The following is an 18,002-nucleotide window of genomic DNA, read 5'->3' as shown; positions in this document are numbered from 1 at the left end:
TCACTGAACAAAAACTGAATGGAAACAGAAAATAAAAAAAAAAGAAAGAAAGTGGGTGTGTAAATAAATGGTAAATGTGAATAAGTGCAATGAAAACAGATAAGCAGATGAGAGGGTGAATGTGTTGGTGAAAAACATTCTTCCTTTCTACAAGAACCAGATATTACCACAGTAATTGATGGAAGCAGAAACAAAATGCCACCATGTAACGGCAGCTGTTGATGCTCTTTATCGACCTCATCAATTTGTGTTTTGTTATTCTTGTCACATTATGTTTGAACTCCCAATACTCACTTAAAATCAGCGGATGGAGACGCACATGAACGCACCTTTTTGTTTTTAACACATTTTTCAAACGTCCTGGAAATATTTGTAATAATATCTTAACGGGAACATACAGTAGTTACTGTGTGTGGGTAATATTCTGAGAGGCTGCAACACCGACAAACACACACACACACACAGAGAGAGAGAGAGAGAGAGAAAACACTTATTTAGAGGTGTCAGACTCTGCATGTTATATGCTCTGGCACAGTAGCTGTGTGTGTGTGTGTGTGTGCACCAGTGAGCCATCAGCTGAGCTGTGTACTGTCCAGTGCAGCTGGGTGATGGTGATCAAATCTAACAGACAGTGAGGAGCGGAGCACGCTTTCTGCCTCAGAGACACGGTGAGAGAGTTAGAGAGAGAGAGGGAGAGAGCGGGGGGGAGAGAGCGAGACAGAGAGAGCAGTAACACCGCCTCTGGCCACCATTATCTCTTCAGTGCGTGACTGTGTCCATGTGAGTGTGACAGTGTGAAAAATAGTGTTTGTTTGTTTACTTGCTGTGCGTGCGCGTGTGTGTGTGTGTGTGTGTGTGTGTGTGTGTCTGTCCCGGTCTGTGTGTGTACGATTGTTTGCCTGCTCATGTGTGTGCCTCTGTCAGTCTATCCAAGTGAGTGTGTGTTCATATTTGCTGTTCAATATGCTGAAGCTCATATAACTGACTGGGAGATAACTACTGATCCAGATGACATGGCTGGAAGATGCTTCTTCTCAGGCCTCCTTTAACTTCCTGTCTCAGTTCTGGACACTGGTTCACTTAAAGTGGACAAACTTTTCTGCTGCTGCTACATTGTCCATTTGTTTGTTTGTCTGAGAAAAGTCAAGAAATAAAAATTTTTTGAGGGGGTGTATTTTATGTCCCGAGCAAGAAATGTTTACATTTTACTGAAGATGGGGAAACTGAGGGGTTTGAGAGGCTTGTATTGTTATCTAAGTTAAATATGGTCTCTAAGAAGACCACTTTGATTATCTTTATTTTGATATTCATATAATTTGTTACGTGATCAGAATCAAATGAACAAAAACATTAACTAACATTCTGCAGCATTTTCACTGCAGTGCATTCACTTTTATTTAATAGTTACTTGTATATAATACTAGTTTTGCCAGTGACTTTCTGACCTTCCACGTCACTTGGATTTGAACTGACCTATGATGTTACTCTGTATATGTTGATATTTAAAAAAACAATTGGCAGAGGTGATTATGTTGATTATTGTTTGTTCCAGATTCATCCATAGTCTTGCTTTTGTTTTGACTTGTGACAATAATATGAATCGTAAATGAGATTTCATTTTTATTGGAAAAAATTACATTTATTGCTTTCCAAAAAAAAAAAAATGTATAGGAAATACATGACGGACGTCTCCAGAATGTATATATATATATCTCTGTTCTAATTATGTAAATCAGGTACAGGATGTAGGGCTTTTATTATTTATTTGTCATTATGATGCCAAAAAATGTAACTTTTAATTTCTTCAAACTGAAAACATGAAAGCAGCGAGCAAATCACATGCAGGTTGTTAACAGAAAACAGCCAAGGGCTGGTTCGGCCTGGAGTCCCTCATCATTTAATGTACTGCCAACGCCACCGCACCTCTGCAGCCTCAACGCCTCACACACCTCACACACCTCACACACTCCAGCCACACATCAGTCACTGCTCGCTGTGCATGTGAGTGAGTGAGTGAGTGTCGGTGTGTGTGAGGAAGAGAAACAGAGATGGATGACCGTCTAATCACTCACACAATACAGCTCAGCCCATTAATGAAAACCGTTGATAAGAAAATTTAACATAAAACCTAAGAGGCACAGAACAAGACAGTGGACATAAATAAAGAGGCTGATGCACCATAAATCTAAACACACACATACTCTATATGTGTGTGTGTGTGTGTACTCAGACGTCCTCATCCTCGGCTGGAAAAATGACCCTAAAGCATATGTACACATATCTGCTTCATCCTCATTTTTTTGCTTTTGCCAGCTCCCGCAGAGCCCGGCCCTCCACTCATAGCACGGTGCAGGAAGTTTTAATGGTAAATCAACAAAGGGCCGACATGAAAGAAAGGCTAGCTTTCCAGTTTGCAGGGTGAAGAATTATTCATCAGCGCTGTAGTGTTGCACTGCAGGCGAAAATCCTGCAGCAGTGTTCCATTTTAATTGCCAGAAAATGACTGTAAATGATACAGAGAGTGAAGGAGGAGAGGGCAAAGGAAGGAGACAGAGGGAGAGAGAGAAGAAAAGGAGAGCTGGTATTAGAGGTATAAAAAAATTAGGGAACAGGGGGACACCCCCACCACCAACAGCTGCCCCCCAAAATTGAAGGCCATGGTGATAAAAAAGCCATGTGCCAATCAGAGGAGTGGAGTGTCTCCCCCCAGCAACCTAAAAGAGAGATAGTGAAGGGGAGAAAAGAGGAGAGGAGGGTGAGCGCCATCAAAAAAAAGGAGTGGTGGGATTAGGTCTGAGAGAGTTTACTACGCTCTTTTTGTGCGGCGAACCTGCAGGATTAGAGATAACAAATGTTAGCCGAGGACGGGCACCTGCTGTGAGCTGGGAGGAGGAGGAGGAGGTGGAGAGGAGGAGGAGAGGAGAGAGGAGCGAACCCGCTAAAACAGCAGAATGGGCTTTTGTGGCCCTGTGCAGAAAAGAAGAAAGGGGGGGCTGAAGGCGAGAGAGGGAGGATAAAGAGGGAGGGGAGTGAGGGGGCAAAGATGTGGATGGAAGTGGTACAAAGTAAATGTGTAATTGTCAAACAGATGAAGGAGCTGAGATTTGGGTTGAGGAGTAAACACTGAACTTGCTAATCTGTGGAGCTGTAAGTCTGCTGCCGCTCTAACGCCGTCGCCGCTGTGCGTTCGTGTATTTGCTTCAATCACTAAATCCCAAGATCAAAACTCCACGTCAGGACGAATAAAGCAAAACACATTTCCTCAACTTTTTACAAGTCTTATCCAGCCAACCTCGCCGTGTCCTATAAGCACCTCTCCACCTCATCCCTACTCTAGGTGTGTGTGTGGGGGGGCTAAAATTGCTGCTGGGGCCTGGGGACCTGTCTGCCTGCTCTCTGCAATGACCCCAGCCCAGGAAGCACTCAGACTGGTCAATCAGCAATTAAAAGCCTGTCTGTAGCCACTAACTCAATTCAGCCACTCAGCTTAGTGCTCCGTCAGAGCCGAGGCACCCAGACAGGCCTGAGACAGACTTAACAGCAGTGACCCCTACACTCACACACACACACACACACACACACACGGCGGTCAGAGCTGCTGTGGTCACTCCTCACATGTAACAGGAGGCCAGGCCTGAAGGAAAAGGTCACAACCTCCCTCTTACAAGTGTCTCTGTACCTGTTCTTCAACCTGAGGGGTTAACCCTGCTTAGTGTTCAACACTGAGTTTGACCTTTTCTTTGCTCTGACTTAAGGCATTTACTGTAGTGGCCTGTGCATTAGGACCAGCATGTGTGTGTGTGTGTGTGTGTGTGTGTGTGTTCATGGACAAAAATGAAAAATAAACACAGACAAAAACATGTGGAAACATGCTTCCACTCTCACTGACGCACACTGATACACTTGTTTTTCCCCACACACACACACACACACACACACACTTACATGCTTCATTCATCCCATATGTTTCCTGTTTTTACTGTTTCATAATTCACTCACTGCTTGAAGACTTGGAAGTGTAATATAAAAACAAAAGCCAGAGAATAACTGCAGGGACTGGTAAACGAAGCATAAAGACCCCAAGTGACCGAGGGGAATTATTTGGCTCCATTAAGCAGGCATTAACATGAATTACTATCTAATTAAAATTAAACAGCTCATTAATAACTTTGCGGTGGGGCCTTAGTGTGGAAGTTCTCTGGAGTGTGTGTGTCTGGCAGTGTGTGTAAATGTGTGTGTGTGTGTGTGTGAGAGAGAGAGCAGGAGAAGCTGTGTTGTGTCGTGGCCAAGAGAGCAATCAAGTGTGATAAAACTGAGCAGCTGCCCCAAAGAAAATTCAGGGCTCAAGAGGGTTTTACCTGTAGCACAAAACAAATACTTTAAACAAGCTGAATGCAAAAAAGGATCCTCTTCTCCTTATGAAGTTTACTTTATCAGCCTTTTAATTCTGCAGCAGTATTAATATCAGGCTGCAAATCTGCTCTTCTGCAGCCCAGAGGGAGCCTTTACGCACATTCCATCACTCAATCATCAATGACGGCCTTAAACGCTGCAAACATACTTTAAAACAAGTCAAAGTGAAATCCATTTAGAATAATGAGAGTTGTGCAACGCAGCATTGTGAAACAGGTGAAATCTCCAAACTCACATGGATGAATGAAGAGGAGTTTTCTTTAATCAGCCGTTAAGCTAAGACTGAAGGTTTTTAAGCTACTGACGGGTTTGTAAAAACCCACCAAAAAACAAGTTGCAGAAGTGATCCTGTTCAGACCTGGTATCAACATCTGTCCTAAGTGATCTGATCATGTACAGTTTGTGACCAAAACCACATTGAGAGATGGCTTGAGGACACATGTGGTCACAATCCTGAGCTGCATGAGCAGACTCTGTCCTCAGGACGCACCAGAGACCAGAGTCTCCTCAGCTGAAGTTTATCTTTCCAAATCATCAGCACCCACACATTGATTTGTTTGTGCAATATGAACACTGATCACCACATGATTTAAAATGTCAAATATTATTTCGTGTCATTTTCATTTTGAATCTCTTGACTCTATTGTTCCTCCCTCTGACTCATGGACTCAGTCAGACTCTATAAAGACATGATTTATAGAAACTCAGGAAGGAAATGAACACCAGGTTTGAACAGGTTTCTCTCAGTCTCTGCATCAAACACATTTCTCCAGCCTAAACAAAGCATTATCACTAACCTTAATCATAGCCAAATAATGCCTAAGACCAGTCTTTCCTCAGAAAGTGGGTTCTGTTCTCTTTAGAACCAGGTTTTGTTCTCCATGAGGACTGCTCGTCGAGTACAAGCACACACACACACACACAGGGTGCAGATGCTGTAATGGAGTTACAGCGGAGTTACTTTTCACATCAGACACCATGTTTGCGCGCTCACATACACACACGTTGCTCACTCCTGCTGTGGACCAGTCGGGTTGTGGTCTTCATGTTGGCGAGTCGCTCGGCCTCACAGGATCTGTGAGGAGTCCAGAGGAGAGGGACAGAGGGAGGGAGAGAGAGAGAGAGAGGAGAGAGGGTCATAAGTGTGAGTTCTGAGGTCAATAATAGTACGAGTACAACAGGCAGGAGAACAACGCCACCTATCAGCTCTAACCTGCACTGAGTTCACTGTCCTTAAAACAAAAATGCAGGCTCAGCAGTGAAAGACCGAAAACTTGTGAGCTTTGAAAATCAGTTTTGAAGACGCTCTCCGTCACTGTGGTTTGATAATAGAACCTCATCGTCCAAACCCAGGAGATTGTCCAGAAGCAAAACATCAACAATGTTCCAACAGAATAACGACTAGAGATAGATGAGTCCTGGAGATGGAGAGAGAATGAATGAGGGGGGTGAGAGAGAGAGAGCGAGAGAGAGAGAGAGAGAGGGAGAGACAGTTTAGTCTCAAATGTATGCCAGCGCATGCATCAACCCCCCACCCCCTTTGCCTCTTCTGGCCAGGAGCTGTTTACCTCTCTATCAGCGGTGCTCTCTTAAAGCAGGGACCCCATCCATATTCACTGGCCTCAAATTCCTCTGCTTATCTCCCCCCCCCCCCTCCAAACCCTTGGAAAAACCTCCCCATGTTCTCCTCTGCACATACATACATACATAAACACGTCTTTACGGAGGCAAGAGGCAAACGTGCAGGGCCAGGAGGGGGTCGGGGATAAGAATCACCTTGAATTCAAAGCGGAGGATTGTGGGTCCTCGGCAGGCAGACGGACAGGCGGACAGACAGCCAGCCACACGGGCTAAGGGCTCACACCGGCATGACACACACAACCGCCAAGACAGGTAGAAGGTGGATTTAAGGGATGGGAGCAGATGTGTGCACCAGAAGCCACTGGCTATTCAGAGGATTTGGAACTAGTGAGGTGCAATGCTTATTAAATTGTGTGTTGTTACATGATATGCATCATTAGGGCTACGGGAGCCTGTGCAGGTTGTGGAGTCAGTTTCTGTAAAACCTCACAGACTGAGATCATACTGTCCATCAATCCATACTGTTGTGCAAGTGAGCAAATTGGACATGTGTGTTCTTTTGATAATAACCATAGACAAAAATGGACGTAATCTTCCAGTTTGTAAAGTAAAGAGTAAGAAGTAAGGTGAAAGTAGCAGTTAACCACCAGGGGGCGACTCAGCTGGTTGTATATAAAACAGTTTGAATGGGAAAGTTAGTCTATTTCTCACTTGGTTTACAGCATCTGTAAAGATTCTCCTGAGAAGTTTCTTTCTTTCTTTCTTTCTTTCTTTCTTTCTTTCTTTCTTTCTTTCTTTCTTTCTCCACACTATTATTTCACATAATAATCTGTAGGAAAGCTGGAAAAACAACAGTCCAAACAAGGCCAAGGTCGCAGAAATACAGTCACTTCAGTGAAATCTTTTCAGAACCGAATTTAAAGATGTTGAAATTTCAAATTAGTATTTTTTTTTTTTATTCTTTTATTTTTTTACACATAAATAACATAACAACCACAGGATAAAATGCCTTTAAAGAACCCTAAACCTCAACTGATACGGACTCGGTAAGCTGTTATTCCCAACAATGACACTTGGAGATGAAATGAACTTATCACTTATTGTGTTTTATTTGAAAAAAAAAGCAGCAGGAGACTGACGGGTTTTAAGGTTTGGGTTCAAAGAGTTGTTAAGCAGAAGCAGAGACACAAGGAGCAGAGCAGGGACCAGCACCACGTTCCTCTGCAGGCTGCGTTGTTTGGGGATTGAAGTTGGGAACTCTCTCTACTACTAATTGCGTGCCGGTGCCTTTTCATGAATATTCATTCTGGTGTATTCAGACCCCGCCTAATTAGCCGCGAGATAGAGGAAGAAAGTCGCACCTTTTACCACAAGAACCCCCCCTCACTCACACACACACACACACACACACACACACACACACACAGCCTTTGCATTCTCTTGGGGATTCTGGCAGAAAAGCTCAAGTTCATTAGCCAAAAACGAAAGTGGGGGGAAAAAAGTTACCTGCAGTGGACAAGTTGGTCTTGAAAAAATGTCTGAGCTATTTTATTTTTCTTCTTCTTTTGCAGTTGCATATTTAGTGGCTATTACGCATGTCTGTCAAAAAAAGAAAAGAAAAGAAAGATAACCACGTGCAAATGAAATATAATTATCTGACTAAGTGAGTTGGTGAATATTATTCTACTCACTGTACTATAGTTGGGGTGGGGGTGTGGGGGGTGTTCATCACATGGATTTCCAAATCTAAACATAGCTTGTGGCAGGTGTAAATGTTCCCCCTGGAATTGAGGAAGACGTGTGTTTAACATCCAATCTGAAGCTGGTTTAGTGAGAGTTATTTCAGGTGCCTCTGTAACTTAAAATGTGATTCTACTTTTTTTTTTTAATTATTATTATTTAACATTTGCATATTTATGATTTTATTAGCCTTAGAATGAGGACTAAAATAACCTGCACTGGAATGTGATAGCACATTTGAAATAGTGATGTGCTTCATTTAAATTCTGATTAATAGCACAATTTATAATTTCCCTTCTGTGCATTTTATGTCATGTTATTGCAAAACTTAAAGACAGATAAACTTATTATTTGAATCCTGACACTAACTCCTGCACATTAGTTGCATATTAACTCAAACATTTATTTATTTTGCTGTTTTTATTTGTTTTTATAGCTTAAATGTTTAATTAAAAGTGTGTAATCATGCCCCAAAATAAGATTTGGGCTCTCAATTCTTTGAGGCAGCAGTTTTTAAAAGAACAAAAACCAAAACAAACTAACAATTTTACACGTTAAGTAGGCCTGTTTAACATCTGCAGGAGTGTGTGGTTATCGAGACACATAAATATGCAAATATTTTGCCCCTGAAATGTCTGTGCACGCCACTGATCCGAAAATTAGAGATGATAAAAACAAAATAATAATAATAAAAAATACACCTAATAATAAGTTCAGTTAAACTTTGTTTGGTCAACTAAAGTTTATACTTTAAACTATTGTAGTTTTCAGTGACTACTGTCTGGCTCGTGCTCACAGTGTCACTGGAAAGAAGCTGTCAGTGAAAGTGAAGAATAAATCAGAGGACAGTGTTTCCAGTGCGGCACAAAGAACACTCTTAATTCTGGTGGAAAGAGGTCACGCAACTTCCTCGACACTCATCTCTGCGACTCATACTTTCATAAATCCATCATATCTGCTGCGTGTTTTGCAGCCGCTCTTCTGTGCGGCTTGTGTCAGTCACCAGACAACTTCTGTGTGATTTCTTTCTTCGCGCGCACCATGGAAACCTAGAGCGTCCTGGCAAAAATGCACCTCAGCGCACACAAGGCCACATATTCACTTCACAGAAAGGGGCTTAAAGCATCTTGATCTCCTTCTGTTTCCAGCAGCAGCAGCAGCAGCGGCAGCAGCAGCGGCGGCTCCTCCTCACTGGCATGAGGAAGCACAAGACTGGGTCTGTGTTGCAGAGAGAGACCACTGCTTTTTATAGACTGGGAGACAAGAATGAGTGAATGGCTGTAACGCATCTTCATTATGTGAGAGTTACACGGAGCTGTGACACGCAGCCACTGAGGTCTCCCAGGAGTTTAACACTCTGACAATAAACAAAAATGTCTTTGCTGCGATTTCACATTAACGACCTGCGTTAGAGCTGCATTGTCCATCATTGTCTTACATTGTTTGTTTATTTTATTTAGATTTTTATACAAAAATAAAACATTTAATTCTACAAAAATCCTCTCAACTCCGCGTTAAAACCAATCACTTTAATCACGCAGTTTGTTACTTTCTCTGCAACTCAGTGAAAATAAAAATCTAAACTTCTTTACAGGATGTGTTGCGTTGAACCAGTAAAGGGACATTGCAATAAAAATTCCCTGAAAACACAGGCGCACAACTAGGAAGGATTTCGCCAAAGAAATGCGTAAATAATGCGTGGATTTAAAAAAAAAACCACGCCTTTCAAGAGATGATGACGAACACCTGTGACCCCCGACATCATCATCATCATCATCATACACACACATACACACACACACACACGCAGAAATGAGAGACACCTTACTTTGTAGTCGAGTGTTTAGTCCCGAGCACTGGAGCTGCTTCATCCTGTAAACACAGAGAGAAAACAAACAGTTTCCTCAGTGCAGGGGGAAGATGACAACAAACACATAAATAAACAAACAAACAAACACGCGACACAGATAAAAACGGCAAAGCATTGCTTTCAGGTAAATTATTGAAATCCTTCCTCTCCTGGAACATGCGCCTGATTGCGGAGTTTTTAGGCGAATGGAAGAGGAGAGATGTAAGATTTGTTTAAAGCCCCGCATTTCCATTTAAGAACGTGATTGTGTTTGCAAAGATCCTTTTCAATCTTCGCACCCCCCCAACACACACACACACACACACACACACACACACCTCTCTCTCTCTCCTCTCTCTCTCTCTCTCTCTCTCTATCCCCCTCAGCGTCTCTGAGGCTGCTTTGCAATTCATAGAATTGGTAATTTGCTATTGGGACAAAACGTGAAGGGAAAAATAATCAGATCAACCGGGAGAGTGAGGTAGAGTGAGGTATAGAGTGAGGAAGGTTTCTCTCTCTCTCTCTCTCCAAGTTGCTGCTCAGAAATAGGAATATGAGTTTATTATTATTATTATTTTTGTTATTATTAGTATTTAATTCGTAAAATCCAAATTTCAAACGCTGGAGGGGAAAATCAGTGAGGACAAGGTGTCACGTGAAGATGTGATTGTTTCTAATGAATTATAGACTAAATGATTATTATCAGGTAAAACCTCGATAACATCTATATGAGTGTGTGTCGAAGATTGTCAGTGTGTGTGTGTGCGTGCGTGCGTGTGTGTGTGTGAGAGAGAGAGAGAAAGCGCGGGCGCGTCCTGCCCTATCATAACTAGGTGGGCGCTGATGATGATGATGATGATGATGATAATAGAACATTGAAAATTACCGAGACAATACAAATAAATTACACACACGCGGAGGCTTTGAAATTGAGCAGAAAGGGGGTCTGCTTTCAGGTTTGTCACGCATTTACAATTTACACGCACGCAGCTTATTTATTTATTTATTTATTTATTTATTGACTTACCTCCACGCCTCTCTCTCTCCCCCCCCCCCTCTCTCTCTCTTTGAGCGGGAGGCTACAGCGTCATCATCGCGCAAATATAATCTATTTAAAACGAGCAGCGCTATAATCATCAGTGACCAATTATTGACGGTGCACGTGTATGTGTGTGTGTGTGTGTGTGTGTGTGTGTGTGTGTGTGAGTGTGAGTGAGTGTGTGTGTGTGAGAGAGAGAGTGTGTGAGTGAGCGCGCGCGCGCGTGTGTGTGTGTGACGGGAGTAAAGATCTCCATACTCCCCCACGTGGTTATTTGCAAAACAACTGATCCAAACTGAGGGAAACCTAATCAAACCCCGCTGCTGCTGCTGCTGCTGCTGCTGCTGCTGCTGCTGCTTCCTCGGAGAAAACTGGGGTTTGTAGGAAAAAAAACACAGACACGCACGAGAGCGCAGGAGTTATCAATGAAGAGCAGGTGTACAAAAAGAGAGGGGTCATTTTAAAAACTCAAAGGGACATTTAATAAATAGAACATATGTTTTTTTTTCTTTTTTCTCTAACATATGTAAGATCGGAGCTCTATTCATCCTGTGTGAAAAATGCGCTGTACCGTGCGCTGAAACCCTGCGCCTATTGAATGTGTCCCCAGTGGGCTTGAATCGGAGAAGAGCCAATACAAGCGGAGGGGAGGCGTGTCCTCGCTCCTCTACCAAGACCTCCCAGAGCAGGTTGTTGCGTTTTGGCTCTAAAGCCTGAAGACCTCCGAAGTGCTCGTCAGTTTTCCAAGTAGGAGCCATGGCGACAACAGCTCAGTATATTCCGAGGAATAACTCTTTACCGTCCAACCCGCTCATGCATCCGGACTCGGATAGGATGCACCAGGGGACGACCTACAGAGAGGTGCAGAAAATGATGCACCACGAGTATTTGCAAGGGCTCGCGGCCACCAACACGGGGCACCCGATGAGCCTGACCCACCACCAGTGGCTGCCCACCTCCAACACCGACTGGTCCAGCGGCACCCACATCGCACAGCAGGAGCACAAAGCCAGCGTGCAGACGAGCCGGGAGGACCTGAGCAGCGGCTTCCACCACAGATCTCACCTGGTGCACCAGCAGACGCAGAGCGGTCACCATGGTTCGTGGGCGCCCGCCACGACGCACCACTTGTCTCCGCTGTCCCCAGCATCCAACAGCCACCAGTCGCTGGTCTACTCCCAGCCCGGGTACACAAACCTGAACGCGATGCTGAGTCCGCAGCCCGGCACTCTGCACCATGGCATGCGGGACCCGCTCCATGACGACTCGGGCAGCCACGACAACCAGATGGAGTCTCCCCAGCAGGCGTTCAGTCACCACCAGGACCACTCGGACGAGGACGCACCCTCGTCCGACGACCTGGAGCAGTTCGCCAAACAGTTCAAGCAGCGGCGGATCAAACTGGGCTTTACGCAGGCGGACGTGGGCTTGGCCTTGGGCACGCTGTATGGAAACGTCTTTTCTCAGACCACTATCTGCAGGTTTGAGGCGCTGCAGCTCAGCTTCAAGAACATGTGCAAACTTAAGCCGCTCCTAAACAAGTGGCTGGAGGAGACAGACTCAAACACCGGCAGTCCCACCAATTTGGACAAGATTGCTGCGCAGGGCAGGAAACGAAAGAAGAGGACCTCCATTGAAGTGGGGGTGAAAGGGGCGCTGGAGAATCATTTCTTAAAATGCCCAAAGCCATCTGCTCATGAAATCAGCACTTTAGCCGGCACTCTGCATTTGGAAAAAGAGGTTGTCCGTGTTTGGTTTTGTAACAGAAGACAAAAAGAGAAAAGAATGACACCAGTGGGGGTCCCGCACCCGAACATGGAGGACGTATATTCCCAAGCAGAGACCCCTCCTCTACACCGCACACTACAGAGTCCTGTGCAATGACTGTTTTCATGAACAATTTGAGCAATTTCCTGCAGGAGGGGAAAAGAGAAAAGAGAAAGATAAGGGACTTAAGGAGTTTACAGTATTTAAGTTTGGCTTTTGTTTTCCAGAGAGAGAAAAAGAGACATGGAAAAGTTGAACAGACGAGTTCTCGCCCTTAGTATTTGGAGATCGTCGTGTCCAACTAATAGATGACAGGAGGAGGGAAAATGTAAGAAAAAGAAAAACACGAAAAAAAAATCAATTCTGTGCGCATTTAAAGTGAAAACAAAGATCTTTATTTACCAAAATGATACAGAGGAGACATGAGTATAAAGTGAATTTGATATCCCATGGCTGTTTCAAATGGGGGAGTAATTAAAAGTGTCAACTGAGGCCAATATCTTCTCCCCTGGTGTAAAATGAACTGAACCACAACAAAGTGGCTGCCTGAAAATGATCAACACTGGAGCTGAAAAGCCTTCATACACTGAATGAACATTTTATTTTTGCTTTTTCCTCATGGGCGTGAACTGATTAACCAGATTTCTGAATATTGGTGTATACTTTCTTTGTTATATTAAGTGTGATTGTGTTTTTTGGTTTGGAAACATCTTTTTAACATCAGTGTCTCTCTTTTCTGCAGGCTGTCTATTATTTCTGTCCTTTGTTTTGTTTGTCGTTTTTTTGCTAAACAGATGCTGAAACTCAGAGCAGCCTCTTTTGAAATCTTTTCATTTCTTCTTCTTCTCTGTTTACTCAGTGAAAGTTGGTGGTGGATGAAAAGTGCACCAGAAAAATCTCACACTTAACGCCAGACACATTTCAAATTCTTCTTCTTCTTTTTTTATTTTTTTTATTTTATAAGTCCAGTGCAACAGGACGTGTTCGATCTGACTGCATGCCTTAAAAATATTTAAAGCTTTGCAGCTGATAACGTTGTAAACAGCACCAGACGCTAAAAAGGGCAACAGGCATTCCTTGTTTTCTTTTGAAAAGAAAATCACTGTTTTTCTTTGCATGGAGCACTTATTCTTGTTTTTGTTTTTGTTAATATTATTATTGCAATTTTTACACAAGTTAATTAAAAATATGTGAGTGGAGCTGATCTCACACATGATGATAAAGCCCCATGTTTACAGGTTTCTGGTTTTCACCACATGCAGAGAGCGCGGTGTGTCCTGCAGCGCACTCTGCTTCATCCCTCTCCTCCAACAACATTTCAAGAGAGAGAGAGATTGGTCAAAAAAAACAAAAAAGAAAGGAAAAAACGAAACGAAAAGTAATAATAACTCAGGTAACTTCAGTGCCCCATGTCAGAAAATCACGCCTGTACATGATTGATTCTGTTCATTTGTGTTCTTTTTTATATTTTTCCTTTTTCTAAATGATGTGTTTGAATCTGGTCAGAGCCACACCGCTCTCCTTTGTCCCATGTAGTCATTGTATTATAGGAAAACGCTGGATTCGGAGATAATAAGAAAAATAATAATAATAATTCCTTGAGGGGAAGCGATGAAGGGACTCCTTTAGATATATTTATTTTAATTTTTTTATCTGTCCTGAAAGGAAATCTGAAAATCTCATGCGTGTCATTTTCTCCTAAAGCCTAAAGCAGCAGTGCTCTTCACTACAGACGAGGGATTCTTCTTTTTTTCCAAGAAAAAAAAAATAGTGATAATAATTTAAAAAAAAATACAAACAAAAAAAAAAACGAACAAACACAGATTTTAGAGAAAATGTTGCCAGGATTATTTCCAATGTGTAAATATGTCCAATATGTAAACTTGTATTTGTTCTGAGATCTCGTTTTGTTTTTGTTTCTTGTTTCTTTCCGGGCAGTTTTGTACACTTACTAATTCCAAGAAGATATTTTAATATGATTTCATTTATGAATCTGACCATTTATATATATATAAATATTTATTTCTTAAACGTGTTTGGAGCTTTTTTTTGTTGTTGTTTTTTTATTTGTTCAGCACTGTTAATAGTTATGTTGCAGTGGATTTCAGTCTGTTTTTTGTTTCCCTCTATTGTTTACTACATTGGTTGTATGTTGATTGCTAAATGTAGACTGCGAAGTCACATTTATATTTATGTTATAGTAATATTTTATTACTTACATAAAACATATATACAAGAAATGGTCTTTTGTCTTCATTGAGAGTCCAGACCACTGGTCCCTTCTGTTTGATGTCGGTTTTCGTAGCATCACCAGGCAAACGAGATCAACAAGATCGTCGTTTAAAATTCAACTTTATGATTGATTTAAATAAAATAAAAATAAAATAAAAAAAAGGAATGCAGTTCAATCAAGTCGTGCTGAGCAGCTCGCCATCATGTGTTGACTTTAAATAGCAGTGATTCGTTATGTAACAGGGGCTCGTTTCACACACAGAAGCTGTCTTCATGTGCTGGTAAAGGGAAAAGACAACAGTATTTTTGACCTCAGGCGTTTTCCTGCTATAAGATCACACATGAGTCTCTGACGTTGTTCACATCTTTGTGTAATATCTCAGTATTAAATTGTGCAATATTGATACGAACTTATTGTCTTTTCATTGACTGCCTGTTATCATTATTATCATTGTTATGATTATCACCACTGATACAGATTATTGGCGCCAATTTATGGCATAAATCGATCATCATTTGTTTCAGTATTTCAGTTCAAATATGAGGCAAAAAGAAAAAAAAGAGGAAAACAGGAAGAAGAATGTATGTATATTTATATAAAAACAACAACAGCAGGCCCTAAAGTTTAATGTTAAACGAGTAAAGTCAGAGCTTCAGTCACAGACAACACACTTTTCTGTTATAAATAGTCTTCACTTTCTCTGAATCATTTATATTTAATGTAGTTTTAAAGTTCGGCTCTTGTGTTGTTTGTCGTATAATTGCGGGAAACAGCGGCTGTTGTTTCTACAAAAAAACATCTTCATATCACACTGAAGAGCTGGGTTTTAGTGAGCAGTTCATTAAAGCATCACTAGTTTATTTTATCATCATAATCAGCAGCAGCTTCACTGTTTACTTTTAAAATGATGAGAAAGTTTAAAAGAAATAAATAGAGTAACGAAAATAGTAAATTCAGAAAATTCACAAACACACTTTTCAAACTCTGACTTCGCTGAAGAGACTTTAACTTCAGCTTCTTTTTCAATAATCCGCGGCAGATGTGTCCGTTTAACAGATACGAACAGACTATACTTTTATTTACATCTTCATTTTATCAGGATACTTTTTTCTTTTTAAAAAAACACAGGATACGCGCATAAAAGAAAGTTAAATGTGTCATTCAGTCACACATTAATACAGGTGGTAACTATTTCTTTATAAATTACATATCTTTCTATGATCGCGTCCACGCACGTTTTCAATTTCAATTTGTGTGACTTTAATTCAATTATTAAAATATATCTCGTTGCATCTTTTATACATCATGATTTTATTTTTATTTTTTTATTTTTTTAAAAACAACTGCAAACACACAGTTAAAGTCTGTGCAATTATTCCTCTATTGCAATCGCACTTGTGTGTCGCTAAAATAAAATAAAAGAGGCTTCGCTGCGGTGGAGGTGGTCAGACTGTGGCTGAGGAGGCCAACACTCTGGAGCCTGCAGGTTCACACAGAACAGCGAGTCACAGGCGCCCCCTGCTGGCAGGAAACAAGGCCTGCAACATTAAAGTTTGATAGACACGACCTCCTGCATAAAACCAAAACCATAATGTAATCATCACAACCTCATAAGTCATCAACTACATGTATAGATAGATAGATAGATAGATAGATAGATAGATAGATAGATAGATAGATAGATAGATAGATAGATAGATAGATAGCAACAACCATGCCACATTCTTCCTCATACTTGAAGTTCAGTTTGAATAGCAGGTCATCTTCAGTCTTCAGTCTTGCCGTCGTGTGATTGGCTGATTAGATATTTGCAGCATTAACTTGTAGCTAAACAGGTGTTAAAGAGTCTGGGAAGAATGGCTCGGTCCCTAAAAGTCACCTGGTCAGTAATAAAACGTTTCTGCCCGGCAACTTGAATGTGTGTGTGTGTGTGTGTGTGTGTGTGTGTGTGTGTGTGCGTGTGCGTGCCCTTTTTGTACCTATTAAAGTGGCCAGTTAGTGTCTGCGTGTGACACTGCGAGACACAGACAGTTGTTTGTGTGATGTTGACCTGCTGATCCGTCAACAGTCCGTCCACCTCTTCACTGCGGTGTCAGGCATAAGGACATGAAGTCGCATTTTGAAAAGTTTTTAATGCGACTCAGACTTCAAACCTCCCACTGTCAAACCTGTGAGGGTGCAGTGAAACAGATTCAAATCTAATGTAAAACACAGAGGCCTACGGAGTGGACATAGATGGCCAAACAGAAGGAGTCCGCACACAGTTTCAGTTTGTGGTGACTGGCACCAACTGTTAGTTTTTGATGATATGCAATTTTTATTCTGCTCCTTATGGAGGGACACAACCTCCATTATGCCGATAAATCAATAATACATGAGGAGAACTCATCACGAAACAGCAAAAGCCAGCTATTTGACCCACAAATGACTACAGTTCACCCTCTCCTCCTCTGCTGCTGAGTGGGCCCTCGGCTCTGCCTGCAGAGGAGCTCCAGCCTCGGTGGTGCCCAGGCGCTCGCGAGCACCGACGCCTCCTTCATCAGGGAAGTATCGTCGCACACACAGGAGATGTGGATTAGTGATGATTAGCTGGGATTATGGCTGGTTAATGGTGGGAAAATACATTAGGAACCATCAGCTCTGGGAGGGGGGGGGGGAGCATTTCACTCACAGTAGCGGATTTGCATTGATCCTCAGCAAATGAATGAGGATTAGCAGCATCAAGCTATCTGCCAACAGATAAATAACATTAAGCGCATTATACGCCAACGCATGTTATTAATAACATTACAAACACCACTACAATGCTGGCAATTATGGAAAATAATAGGAGCGACTGAATAATGTACTCGGTGTGAATCCACATCATCCTTGTGTTTGAAACACGCTACTTATTGGCAGACATGCTGAGTTCTTTTGGGCACCAATTCCTAATAAGATGTCATCATGCTCATCATTATGGGATATTTAACAAGACAATTATTGCTGCTCTGTGAGCCAAACATGAGCCCTGTGTGAGACAACATTTTGGGTGGTTGTGATGGGAGATTTACATCTGGTCGTCATCCATCCATCTTGAGCATGAACTGTCTTTTCATCTATCACTTCAATTCATCAGGAGGAAGTGTTCAAAAGTACAGCTTCTCTATTTACTGTCTGGAAAAAGAGCTGAAGAGCATTTGGGCCAAAAGCCATTCATCAAGAACTTATTAACATTTACAACGCCGCTCCTTTTAAAGCAGTGGGAAAAGTCTTTATTTACTCAGTCTCTAATCGCTCAACACATTTACATGCTGCAAGTCTATAACTTGAAAACTTTTTATTAATGACCTTTTAAGTACTAAAGAGATGGCTCAGTTTTGTTTGTTTGTTTTTGAAGT

At 42.0% G+C, this 18,002-nt stretch overlaps 1 protein-coding gene and 1 long non-coding RNA gene across 2 annotated transcripts; one reads left to right on the top strand and one right to left on the bottom strand.

The window, feature by feature from the left end:
- Positions 1-4,928: 4,928 nt before the first annotated feature.
- On the bottom strand, positions 4,929-9,749 carry LOC131471591 (uncharacterized). The gene is made up of 3 exons (XR_009242004.1): positions 9,563-9,749; positions 5,627-5,831; positions 4,929-5,488 (listed from the first exon to the last, which is right to left on the bottom strand). It is a non-coding gene; the product is annotated as an uncharacterized LOC131471591 (long non-coding RNA).
- Positions 9,750-11,242: 1,493 nt separating this feature from the next.
- On the top strand, positions 11,243-14,629 carry pou3f1 (POU class 3 homeobox 1). The gene has a single exon (XM_058648214.1). It carries the CDS (start codon positions 11,379-11,381, stop codon positions 12,504-12,506), a length of 1,128 nt encoding a protein of 375 aa, XP_058504197.1. The 5' UTR covers positions 11,243-11,378; the 3' UTR covers positions 12,507-14,629.
- Positions 14,630-18,002: the final 3,373 nt, after the last annotated feature.

The sequence above is a fragment of the Solea solea genome, chromosome 13 (assembly GCF_958295425.1).
Source record: "Solea solea chromosome 13, fSolSol10.1, whole genome shotgun sequence".
NCBI classification, from domain to species: domain Eukaryota; kingdom Metazoa; phylum Chordata; class Actinopteri; order Pleuronectiformes; family Soleidae; genus Solea; species Solea solea.
Note: the sequence above shows the minus strand (reverse complement) of the source record. Positions and strands in the feature narration are given on the sequence as shown.